This window comes from Lithobates pipiens, unplaced genomic scaffold (assembly GCF_037356315.1).
Source record: "Lithobates pipiens isolate NorthernLeopardFrog02 unplaced genomic scaffold, aLitPip1_a1.2 Scaffold_19, whole genome shotgun sequence".
Taxonomy (NCBI): Eukaryota; Metazoa; Chordata; class Amphibia; order Anura; family Ranidae; genus Lithobates; species Lithobates pipiens.
In genome coordinates, this window is record NW_027507764.1 from 36,845,526 (window position 1) to 36,859,011 (window position 13,486).

The following is a 13,486-nucleotide window of genomic DNA, read 5'->3' on the forward strand; positions in this document are numbered from 1 at the left end:
CCAGAGCGCATGAAGTCAGCGGCTCGTTGCAAAGGGAATATCTCCTAAACCGTACAGGTTTAGGAGATATTCTTTTTACCTACAGGTAAAGCCTTATTATAGGTAAGCCTTATTATATTATAGTTAAAAAAAAATTACTATACAACCACTTTAAGCCCTTGTACACACGATCGGAGATTCCGACAGAATGTGTCCGATCGGAGCGTTTTGTCGGATATTCCGACTGTGTGTGGTCTCCATCGGACTGTTTACGTCGGAATATCCGTTGGACCAAATTTTCCAATTTGCCGGAAATATTTTCCGACAAAATGCTCCGATCAGACATACTCCGATTATGTGTAGAGAATTCCGATCGGACAAAGTGCCACGCATGCTCAGATCAAATTCCTACATCAAAGCTATTGACTACTAGCCTGAACGTAGTCCCGTCGTAACGAAATAACGTCATCACGTTCTGAACGATTGGATTTTCTGACAACTTAGTCCGACCGTGTGTATGCAACAGTTTCGGACAAAATCCGATGGACAAAATCCGACGGATTTGGTTGTCGGAATCTCTGATCGTGTGTACAAGGGCTAAGACTTGACATCTTTGGTATCCATTTGCTTGATGCAGCCACACTCTTTTGTATTTGACCCAAAATTGGGTATAATATTGTGTGAAATTAAAAAATCGCAACCACCACCATTTTATTATCCAGGGTCTCTGCTTTAATAAAATATATTCTTTTGGGGGGTCTACAGTAATTTTTAGCAAAAAAAAAAAAAAAATGCATATTGTAACATGTGTGCAAAATGTTAACATTGCCCTGGTAAACGAATGGTTAAAATATCATAAAAGTGTTCAGATTGGCCACACGGGGCTAACTGTATGCTGACCAGCAGCTCAATTCTTTATTGTTTCAACATATATATTATTGTCAGCCTCTGCAAATCTCACACATGGCTGCATTTATATCCACGGATCCATAATTGCGTCATATCGCCAACTGGCTAAGCGTTCTCCTAGAACTTCCTATGCAAGCAAATGGACTTTCAAATCCTTTGTTTGACACCTATATCATTTTCATGTACATTCGCAGCTTTTAGTGGTGTTGATCAGACCAGGTAGCTCTAATTTCAGCAAAGTGCAAGAAAATCAGGTTGGCATTTATAGGAAAGACTCAGAGCTGCCTGCATTCTTTTTTTTTATTTTTATTTTTTTATACCTTTTTTGATGTGCTGATGGGCCTTCAAGAAAAATGGACATCTGGTAAAATATATATAAAAAAAACAAAAAAACTGTTTATATTAAAAAATAAAATAAAAAATAACTTTCTGAGTTTTCAGTTGAGGTATACTTATTGTAGCTGCCTTTTGTGATAATTTTTTAATTTATCAAGCTAAAAATTCAAAGAGAGACAACTGGAGGTACTATGACCCGAAATATGGGGTCCTCTGTTTCAATTCTAATAAGCTTTATTGGTCATAGCAGATGGGGGAAGGAGTATGTAAGGAAAACATCTTAAATAATTATTAGGGGTAAGGGATAATATAAAGTGGATATATGGTGAGTTTGGGCACCCTGATGTTTAGGCAAGGTTTATATTCAATTAATTTGCCAAGTGATAGCTGCCTTGGGCAGGGCAGGACTTAGGGTGGTGGGGGCCCCTGGGCTTGAGTCATTTTCGGGCCCTACCTTCCATACATTATTGGATTTATCGGCGTATAACATGCAGCGGTGTGTAATACGCACCCGAAGTTTAGGAGGGGATTTTAAGGAAAAAAACTTACATTTAAATGCCCATCAAATGCCCATCAATGCACCCTTATCAGTGTCCATCTGCAGCCTTGCCCATCAATCTGCAGCCTTGTCCAGTGTCATTGCAGCCTTGTCAGTGTAGCCTTGTCATTTGCAGCCTTGCCCCAGTGTCATTTGCAGCCTTATCATTTAAAAATGGCGTCGCCGAGATACATCTTGGCAGGTCTCAGGTCCTCTTGGCGGCTCTCGTGTCCTGTCGCAATCCCGAGCGGAGCAGACAGTATCCGAGTGTACTCTGCTTGGCTCACCTTCACACCCAGTCCCTGTGTTATGTCCATCATAAGGCGGGACTGGGTGTGACTGAGCGGAGCTGAGCCGAGTACACTCGGCTCTGTATCTCGGCGGGACCCCCTATTTGGCGGGGCCCATGGGCTTGAGCCCAGTCAAGCCCAATGGTAAGTCCTGCCCTGGCCTTGGGCAATTGTTAGGCAGTCAATTGATTTCGCCCTAATTCTGGAATTGCTGCACTTCTCTCTTCTGTCGCTAGGTGGCCGGGTATCTGGCGACATTAGATAAGATAAGGGCATTGCAAGGACATACTAGGAATGAATGGGGTGTCTCAGCCAATTGGCAGGGATTTTCCTGGGTCCCTTGGCCTGCTGGGAAAACCTATTTATTTGGGTGGAGTAAGGTTATCGGGGGTTCTGTGCCACTTGGATGGCTGTCTGGGTGGACGCGTGTTGTATTGCCCCGGGCTGCTAGGCCAGAAACCTAAGGCCTATCCCGGGGGGGGGGGGGGGGCTGCCTGAGGGCCTATCCAGAAGCAGGAAAGCAGCGTAGGGTTGGACTACGGGGTTTTAGTTCAACCAGAAATAGCAATAGCAGTTACGCCGGCCGGGGAACCAGTAGTGGTCGGAGGTAGAAGGAAAGCTGTTGCCACTAAGGGACCATCCACCTTGATACTGGAGACCATTGTGAGTAAGCTGAGGCCAGTACCAGAGCAGACTTCTTGCCAGGCGGGGACAGTGAAGAAGTGGGAAAACTTCAGCAAGTGCCAAGTCAGGGACCTAGCGGGACAGCAGAGGTGATGCTTGTGGAGTGCCAAGCCAGGGACCTAACATGTCAGCAGGGCTGAAGCTTGAAGAGTATCTGTGAGTGCCAAGCCAAGGACCCAGCTGTGAAGCAGGGGTGACTTTTGAGGAAGATACTGAGTACTAACAGTGGAAGAACTCAGGGGATCCAGTGGCTAGTGGATCTGAAGTATAGTGAGAGAGACTGGGAGCTCGTTGAGTGAAGACCCATAGTGAGCGAGTGTCCTACCTGGTGTCCTGATGGAGGCCTTCACATGCATAGCTGTCTACCTATAGAAGTCTTGGAGTCTGCTAATTATCTTTGCATCTAGATATGGGTGTCCTGGCCCTAACCGTCTCTCCCACAGTTCTGTTTAAGAGACAATAATCCTCTTTGCATTCAAAAAGTGTCTGGCGCCCACCTTTTCATCTTGCATTACACCCACCATGCCTTGTAAGCCACTCTATACCAAATGTTGTCAGCTCTTCCTAACTCTGTACGTAACTATTAGACCTAAAGAGGCCCAGGACTTTGGTACATTTATTTTTGTAAGAGGATACTATTCGGGGGACAGGGGCCATATCCAGGTAGGGGATATACTGTATGAGGCCAGGATATTTCCTTCTGAGTTTTTATTATGCTGCAATAGCCATTTTCAATTTCCTTTTCTCATTCTCACCCTTTATCTTACTATATGTTTAATTTTACCTCTCTCTTTTTATCTCACACTATTTCCAGTTTCTCCCTCTCTTTATATTAAGCCGGCCAGAGACGGTTCCAATCTCGGCCGGTTCAGGCCAAAGTAGACATGTGCGATTCGTTTGGTACAAATCTCAAATTCGTACGCATTTCCCTAAATTCGTACGTTCGGGAGGATCCGAAAATACGAATTGCCATGCGTCCCAATTTTGTACGAAATACGAACTTTTGTTTACGAATCCCCAGGAGGAAGTCAGCACAGCACAGGGATGGTGAGAGCCCCTCATCTAACGAAAATTCGTATTTCGGATCGGAAATTCTTCAACGGAATTTCGTATTTCGGATAAAAACCAAACTTCCATCAGCATCGACTGTCATATTGAGGTATATATTTTTGCCTTTAAATTCATCGTAAAGAACGTTCGTACACGTTAACGAACCTAACGACAATTCGTATTTCGTACGAATTGAAATTGAATTTCGGACACGAAATACGAAGTACGAATTAATTTTAATACGAACCGTAATGGAACAGAACGAAAACAAATTTATTGACGGGGCCCATGTCTAGCCCAAAGGTGTTCTATCAGGTTGCAGGTCAGGCCAGTCAATTTCCTCTACCCCAAACTCGCTCATCCATGTCTTTATGGACTTTGCTTTGTGCACTGATCCAAATCATTTGGTGGAGGAGGGATTATGGTGTGGGGGTTTTTTTTTCAGGGGTTGGGCTTGGCCTCTTAGTCCCAGTGAAGGGAACACTTAAGGCGTCAGCATACCAAGACATTTTGGACAATTTCATGCTCCCAACTTTGTGGGAACAGTTTGGGGGATGGCCCCTTCCATTTCCAACATGACTGTGCGCCAGTGCACAAAGCAAGATCCATAAAGACATGGATGAGCGAGTTTGAGGTGGAGGAACTTGGCTGGCCTGCCTGACCTCAACCCGATAGAACACCTTTGGGATGAATTAGAGCAAAGACTGCGAGTCAGGCCTTCCCATCCAACATCAGTGCCTGACCTCACAAATGCTCTTCTGGAAGAATGGTCAAACATTCCCATAGACAAACTCCTAAACCTTGTGGACGGCCTTCCCAGAAGAGTTGAAGCTGTTATGACTGCAAATTGAGTTGCCAGCTGCAATATTGAACCCTACGGACTAAGGCTGGGATGTCATTAAAGTTCATGTAAATGCAGGTGTTCCAATACTTTTGACAATATAGTATATATATACTGTACTGTATCTTTTTCTCACACTCTTTTTCTCTTTGTTTCTTTCTCTCTCTCCCTCTATATTTATCTCTCTGTATCTCATTCTGTTTCTCTCTTTCTAATTATCTCCCCCTCTCTCTATTTCTCTATTTATGTCTCTTGATGTCTCACTGTCTCTCTCTCTCTATCTTACTCTATCTCACACTATCTTTCCTTATTTCACTCGCTCTCCTTTTTTTTCTCTCTTTTGCTCTGTTTATCTGTCTCTCTCTTTATCTCATTCTTATTGCACTTTATCTTTCTCTCTCTTTACCTCACTCCCTCTGTCTGCCCCTGTTCACATCGGCACGATTTGAAATGCGATTTGACGTCCAAATCGCAGCCCATTGCCGGCAACGGCACTGTCCCAATCTATACGATGCCGACTTTGCGGCGCCGCACCGATTTCCTAAACTAGTTCCTGCACTATATTTGGTGACTTCGGTGGGGGGGGGGGGAGTTTAACAGACATCTGTGCATGAACTCACACAGATGTCTTTCAATTGCCCCCTGAACTCGCAATGAAATGCGGGTTTGAAATTGTGCGAGTTCAGCTGAACTTGCACGATTTCGAACCTGCCTTCAGTGCGAACGAGGGCGCAATCTCTCACTCTTTCACTCTCCTTAGCTAAAGCAGCCCATAGATGATTTGATTTTCTTTCCTTCCACCACGGGTGGAAAACCCTCTCTTTTAGTGGCGGCTGGTGGGTTTTTTGTTGGGGGGTGGCAAACAACCACCCCCTCGGTGGTGCAGCACTAACAATCCCCCACCCCCACGCGTCTGCCAGTTGATCCGGATAGATAGATCCAGATAGATGTGGGTGTAGGGTCCAGGCAGCGGCTCCAAGCTAGTGGATGCGGGGTCCAGGCAGCGGCTCCAGGCTAGTGGGTGCAAGGTCCAGGCAGCGGCTCCAGGCTAGTGGGTGCATGGTCCAGGCAGCGGCTCCAGGCTAGTGGGTGCAAGGTCCAGGCAGCGGCTCCAGGCTAGGGGATGCGGGTTTCGGGCAGCGGCTCCAGGCTAGCAGGGTCCGGGCAGCGGCTCCAGGCTTGCGGGTGCGAGGTCCGGGCAGGGGCCCCAGGCTAGGGGGTGCGAGGTCCGGGCAGGGGCCCCAGGCTAGCGGGTGCGAGGTCCGGGCAGGGGCCCCAGGCTAGCGGGCGTGAGGTCTGGGCAGGGGCTCTAGGCTAGCGGGTGCAAGGTCCGGGCAGGGGTTCCAGGCTAGCGGGTGCGAGGTCCGGGCAGGGGCTCCAGGCTAGCGGGTGCGAGGTCCGGGCAGGGGCTCCAGGCTGCCAGGTGCGGGGTCCGGGCAGCAGCTTCAGGCTGCCGGGTGCAGGGTCTGCGGACAGCAGCTCCAGGCTAGCGGGTGCAGGGTCCAGTCAGCAGCTCCAGGCTAGTGTGTGCAGGGTCCGAGCAGCAGCTCCAGGCTAGCGGGTGCAGGGTCCAGGCAGCGGCACCAGGCTGGTGGGTGCAGGGTTCGGGCAGCGGCTCCAGGCTAGCAGGTGCAGGGTCCGGGCAGCGGCTCCAGGCTAGCAGGTGCGGGGTCCAGGCAGTGGCTCCAGGCTAGTGGGTTGGGGTCTGGGCAGCGGCTCCAGGCTAGCGAGTGCGGGGTCTGTGCAGCGGCTCCAGGCTAGCGAGTGCGGGGTCTGTGCAGCGGCTCCAGGCTGCCGGGTGCAGGGTCTGTGGTCAGCGGCTCCAGGCTAGCGGGTGCGGGACCTGGGCAGTGGCTCCAGGCTGGCGGGCTTCCTCTTCCGCCGTTTTGGCCAATCGATAAACAGGTCTCACATTTGCTTCCTGATTGGCGAGGAAAAGATTTAGTGTGAAAATAGCGAAACTTAATTCGCTATCATCACACAACTGGGTGGGATCAAGACACAGTGCTCTGTGCCCCGAGCCCACCCTTTTTCAACCTTCCCACAATTCCCACCATTGGAGGATAGGGTAGGGAGCGGTGGCGGTATTAAGGAGGGGCGGTGCCCGTGCGACCACAATGCACAGGCTGCCACTGCTCTCTTTACTTCACTCCCTCCATTTATATATTTTCTTTCTCTTTATCCTTCTCTCTCTATCCTTATCTCACACTCTCTTTTTATCTTACTCTCTAATTCTTCTACCCCTTTCTCGCTCCCTTTTTTACAAAAGATTTGTTTTAGAAGAGAAAACTTTCAGAGGACCCAATATTTCTTGTAGGTCCCTATGATCTCCCAGGTTAAAGGTTCAAAGAGAGGCGACTCAAAGTTTTATATTGCTCTGATGATGTTGTTGAGACAGCCATTAACGTCCCTTTATGACCGAAATACAGGGGCAATGAGAGACTGCTTTGAGAATTCCTGTTAATAAAAGGATGGACGGGTGGGAATCGCCGGCGTAATTGGAAGGGAACGTACAATATGCTGCGTGGAATTCCCGCGGTGATTTTGTGGTTTTTGTGCTTCTGCAGGAAACAAAGAGTCTTGGCCATGAATGGGACTTGGACACATCGCATAAACTCATTTTGGACGGCTTCCTGGCCAAGTATACTTTTCTCTTAATAACAAACATTCCGGTTACATCTTTGGGGACCAAATTTAAGGGAAATCTTCGATAAAGCCTCCTCTGCTGTTTACTTTTTTTTTGTATGCAAAACAAACAATAATCACTGGGGTCTACATGCGAGAAAAATTCTGGGAACGGGGTGCCAAATCTTTGCACAAGCATGAGATATAAAAAAAAAGAAAAAGGCAAAGGATGCCAAGTCCAGTCTAAAGATCCCTTAACCCCTTCCCGCCCAGCCCTGGCATCCCTTATAAAATGTCTTTCCGCCCAGGGGGGGCGGGAAGAACTTTCCGATCACGTGACCACCATGATTGAATTTTTATTGATGACACCCCTTGCCCCCGCCCGCCTCCTTTCTCGCAACCTTTCGGGGACACGTCACATATTCCAGGAGGCTACGGGACCATTCACAACGTGTTGTGTGAGCTTGTGCATGCATAGTGGGCAGCTGGCTGTGGTTCCTCAAGAAGCAACAGCTGGCTTCTGTATAAAAGATGGCGGTGCCAGTAACCCACAGCTGTGAGAAGAACCAGCAGCAGGAAGACAGCACTGTACCCCATACATTGGTAAGTACCTTATTTTACAGTATTTCTGGCTGCTGACTTGTAAACGGGGAAAAAAAAAAAACCTCTCTCTTTAATGTGTGCATAAACCCAAAATCTATTTCTTAGCATGTTTGGCATTATGTGATCCTGTATACCAATGTTTTTGTTGTGAGACAATTGCAACATTCCTTACCTAGGGATCCTGCCAGTAACAGCACTTCCTGTTGTTGCAGGCTGCCAGCGCTAAGCCACTGCGTCATAATTAGCAACAGAGTTATAAACCTGTCACACAAAGCCCTACAGTTGGCCAATGGCCACCCTATGAGGTCTATCAGATAGGTAGCCAACCAACCAATCTTAATCCCCTTCCAGTCAGCGGGAGGCAGTCTTTTAAGGGGTTCCTTATTGCTAGATGGGAGAGGTGGGCTTTTTTAAAACTGTGATTTGTTGTCACAGTAATCATATGATCGGGAGCCCATCCCCGGCTCCCAATGGCAAACAGTAGCATAGCAGATGTTGGTGACAGTGACTTGAAGGCATCAGAAAAAAAATGATTAGGGAGGCCATACTCTACTTCCAAGGAGTCAAAAGTACGCAGTTTGCTTTTTTTTTTCTTTTTTTTTTTTTTTTTTTTAGTTATTAGGTGAGGTAAGGGCTCATGTACACTCAAGGCCAAAGCTACCACTAGGCAAACTAGGCAGCCGCCTGGGCCGCCCAATCACTGGTGTTCCTACTCTCTTCTCTCTGCAGCAAGCAACTAAGTCTCAGCATCAGCAGGCAGCCGCCACTCTGTTCGCACATAGTGTCAGAGGAGTAGCGGAGGAATGTGTCTGTGTCCCAACTCCCAAATGTATGGAAGCAAGCAAACATTCATTGATGGGCACTGGTAGGCTGCATTTCATGGGCGCTGGTGAGGCTGCATCGATGGGTGCTGGTGAGGCTGCATCGATGGGCGCTGGTGAGGTTGTATTTGATGGGCGCCAGTGAGGCTGTATTTGATGGGCGCCGGTGAGGCTGCATCGATGGGCGCTGGTGAGGCTGCATTTAAAGGGCACTGGTGAGGCTGCATTTAAAGGGCACTGGTGAGGCTGCATTTAAAGGGCACTGGTGAGGCTGCATTTGAAGGGCACCGGCGAGGCTACATTTGATGGGCACCGGCGAGGCTACATTTGATGGGCACTTCATTAAAAATATGGGGTATAAATGGGCAGGGCGAAGGGGGTGGAGTCAGGGGTGGAGCAAGGGGCGACGGCAAAAAGAGGTTTCGCCTAGGGTGTCAAAAATCCTTGCACCAGCCCTGTGTACACTACAGCTTCTAAACTTGCATTTTTTTGCCAAAGCTCCTAAACTCAATTCTATAAAAGCCACACATTAGGTACACATAGGTACACATAGACTTTTAGCCCTTGTACACACGGTCGGACATTCTTGGCGGAAAATGTCCGTTTGGACCGCGTTGTTGGATAATCCGACCGTGTGCGGGCTCCATCGGACTGTTTCCGTTGGAATATCCGACGGAACAAGTTTTCCAGCTTGGCTATAAAACTTTCCGACAACATGATCCGATCGGACCTTGTCCGATCATGTGTAGAGAATTCCGATCGGACAGTGCCACGCATGCTCAGATCAAATTCCTACATCAAAGCTATTGGCTACTAGCCTGAACGTAGTCCCGTCGTAACGAAATAACGTCATCACGTTCTGAACGATCGGATTTTCCGACAACTTTGTCAGACCGTGTGTATGCAACAGTTTCGGACAAAATACGTCTGACAAAATCCGACGGATTTGGTTGTCGGAATGTCCGACCGTGTGTACAAGGGCTTACGGGAGTTTAGAAGCTGCTGCAGTTAGGGGAGGTTCAACCTTCCTTAACTTCCCTCTCTTGAATGCAGAAGAATCGTGTTCAGGATAGGAAAGTTTTGACCGCCATTTTGCGTTTTCCCACGGCCGGCAGTGAGCCTTGTCTGTGTGTACATGTAGCCTAAGGGTGCTGCATAAAGGTTTTAATTGGCTCTAGAGATGTCCTCTGCACAGTGTTCCAATCAACGATGCTACTCAAAAGAGTGTGCATGTTCTCAACTGGAGCACCTTGCCTGGAGGTTCAATGGACCACAGGACAAAGCGTCTGGATCTCTAGCAAGTGATCCATACGCACCAGAAGTCTTCTATAACCAAAAATAAAAGGCCTTTAGAATCTTCATTTATCTAGCACCCTGACTCCACCTAATAATAAAAAAAAGCTTTAACAAATTGGCCTTTCATCTCTACAAATTGACTTTTCATTCTTTTTGTTGTCAATTTTCCCATCAGATTTGAATTACATTCAGCCATTCTGTCACCTGGGTTTTTGTTGCCTTGTTTTAGGTGACCAAGCAATTGAAACCACAGTGGAAATCTTTTAAACCCATCATGGTGCCATTATTTTGCCGAATTTAGGGTTGATTTTTGATGATGTGGTCAGTGAAAGCTGAGAGAAGACACCTTGTATTATTATATATTATAATACAATTACAACAATCGTATAATCCGAATGTCTTTCTTTCTTTTCTTTCAACCTCTCACTTTTTCACCCAAATATTCTCTTTCTTTCCAGTTACAGCCTAAAACAGAACATAGAAGACGGAAAGGGAGTATAGGAAGAAGACCCCGGCTTATTCCGTACAGGATGTTATAGGTACACCCAGCTGGCAAATGAGGCAAGCAGCCATTAGGCAAACCCTCTGACCCCCCAGTCGGAGATAGCACCAAACTTCACAGAAGCTCTGCCATTGTATCCGAGTGGAGATGTGTTTTATACTGACAGCCACCCTGAAATCCTGCAAGTCCAAACTCTGAACAATATGCATCTCATTAACTGTAACAAGAGTTAATGAGAATAAAGTTGACAAGTATCCGCTGGTACGAGACTCCGGGAAAGTACAAAGGGCCCTGTGCTTGGTTTGGTTCCCAATCTGCCGGCACGAAATGGCACTGGAATTATGCCCATAGGGGAAGCTTATGCTCCAATAAACAAAACTCTCTTCTGGGGCCTTTATACGGCCGCACGGGATGACACATAAAATAGACCTATTTTGTCTTTATTAACGAGCAGATTCCTTAAGCAAGTGTCAACGGTGAGCTTGGAAATAGCAGAGGTTTAGAAGACAGGCAGCCAAAAATAGTTCTGCTGATACTTAAAGGACACGTCCCCTCGAGACAGCAGTTGTAAATGAATGTGCAGAATTGTACAACATTTTCCACTCCCACTGTGTTATATTGCTACGTAGCTTTCAGACTTAATGCGACCACCCCATCTTCTACCCAGTTTTTCAATTACTGGTGAACTTTATGATCATAGCTATACCATTTTATCTTCTTCCTTTAAGCCAGGGATCCCCAAACTATGGCCCTCTAGCTGTTGCAGAACTACACATCCCATGAGGCATTGTACAATTCTGACATTCATAGACATGACTAGGCATGATGGGTATTGTACTTTCTGAACAACTGAAGGGCCATAGTTTGGAGACCCCTGCTTTAAGCCCTAAAAGGTACATTATATAGCCAAAACTGTGTGGACACCCCTCCAACTGGTTGAGTTTAGGCGTTTCCAGTGAAAGGAGTTGTTGGTGCTACAGCAGGGGTTTTTCAACTATGGCCTGTAGTCCAAATGTGGCCCGCTCCAAGCTTTCGTCTGGCCAGTAGCTAGGATCAGTGGTGTATTCTCAATGTGGGCCCACTGTGCTGGCACACAAGTCTCAGTGCAGGACAGCAAGGGTCCACTAGCAACCAATCCAGGAGGATGAACCTTCCTATGAACTGACCCGTTTCACCTCCCGCCCTGCTGCAACAGCTTCAATGCAAGTATGTAAGGTAAGGTCGGACCATGACTGATGGGGACCCGAAAGTAAGGGGGTACTGTGATATAAGGGGGGGGGACTCTGGTGAGGACCCTGATGTAAGGGGGTACTCGGATCTGGGGGTCTGATACAAGGGGGCACTTGGATGTAGACTTTGATATAAGAGGGGACTCGGATGTGCACTCTGATGTACAGGAGGTGGAGGTGGGAGCACTGATGTAAGAGGGGGCCTAAATGTAGACTCTGATATATGGAGGGGGAGGGCACCCATGTAAGAGTAGACATTAGTGGGGAGTCTGACGTAAGGGGAGAGACTGATGTAAGGGCAGACTCTGATGTAAGGGGAGACTATGAAGGGAAAGGTGCAGACTGAATTTATTTTTGTTCGGTCTATATTAATGGCTCAAGTTTTTTTTGCTTTGCTTTGATAAGTTCTTTCTCTGTTGTTCTGAATAATATCATGCTAGTTACAAAAAATCTCCAAGTAAAACATATTCATTTATTTAAATTTTATGCATTCTTTTTTTTTTTTTTTTTTACCATTTATAAAATATATGACGTGGCCCTTGTACTGAAAAGTTTGGAGACACTTGTGCAACTAGAGCACACAAAGACATTTTAGACAACTGCTCTTTTCCGACCTTGTGGTCACATTTTGGTGAAGACTCTTTTCTGTTCCAGCATGACTGTCCCCCTGTGTACAAAGCCAGCTCAATAAAGACATGGCTTGACCAGTATTTCAAAGTCAAGTGTCCTTCACAGAGCCCTGACCTCAACCTTACTGAACACCTTTGGGATGAATTGGAATGCAGATTGTAAGCCATGTCTTCTCATCCATCATTGGTACCCAACCTCAAAAATGGTGGCCAGCTCCATAATGACATGGCTTGACCAGTTCGGTGTAGAGGAACTCAAGTAGCCTTCAAATAGCCCTGACCTCAACCATACAGTACTGTACACCTTTTGGATGTATTGGAAGGCTTATTGGGAGCCAGGTCTTCCATCCGATATCAGTACTTGACCTGACAAATGCTCTTTTGGCTGAATAGGCAAACATTCCCAAAGACAAAACCTTGTAGAAAGCCTTCCCAGAAGAGTCCATATGAACGCTATATTAATGTCCATGATCCAGATGGAGGTATTTTCTGGGGGAGTGCTATAAACTTTGTGAAAATAGTACACTAAAGCATGCTACACTATACATAAAAATATGCAAATATGTCTGATGATAGGTCCACTGTAAGACATGATACCATTTGGAACTTTTCATTCTCTTGTTTGCCATCCTAATACAAATTTCCACAATACTGTACATTCCGTAGAAAATTGAATAGATTCTGGGAGATGGTATATGGATGATATAAAATATGGAGCAAATGTTCATGCAGACTTGTGAGTGTGCAATCATGAACTATTTTTAACTTGCAATTTAAAAGCGTTAACTAAAATTAAAAAAAATACTTCTGCTTAAAAAATGTACATCACTTAAAATGGATACCTACGTATATTGACTGTTTTCGTTCCTCCCAACATCTGGTGAGTGCAGTTTCTGGACCAAAATCCTGATGATACAGATGAAAAGTATAAAATTTACCTAAAAAGACAAAAAACAAAAAAAATTACTCTGAAACAAAATAACATTTGGAATGAAAAAGGGCAAGAGTAGCTTTAAAAAACATTGAAGAAAAAAAAAATCAAACCAATTTTCATTACTGCCTGCCTTGTAGTTGCATTCGGATAGCGGCGGAATTAAGTCACGTATAGCGAGACAGGATAGCAGCCATCTCGGGCCTGACATCAGCCTGCTTGG

At 46.3% G+C, this 13,486-nt stretch overlaps 1 protein-coding gene across 2 annotated transcripts in view; it reads right to left on the reverse strand.

Moving 5' to 3' along the window:
* The window catches only part of VIPR1 (vasoactive intestinal peptide receptor 1), a 440,205-nt gene that overhangs the window by 36,269 nt on the left and 390,450 nt on the right, over positions 1–13,486 (reverse strand). For both annotated transcript variants that reach the window (XM_077490661.1, XM_077490660.1), the window contains exon 10: positions 13,179–13,270. In XM_077490661.1, the coding sequence (XP_077346787.1) occupies positions 13,179–13,270 (92 nt within the window). The remainder of the gene's footprint in view (positions 1–13,178; positions 13,271–13,486) is intronic.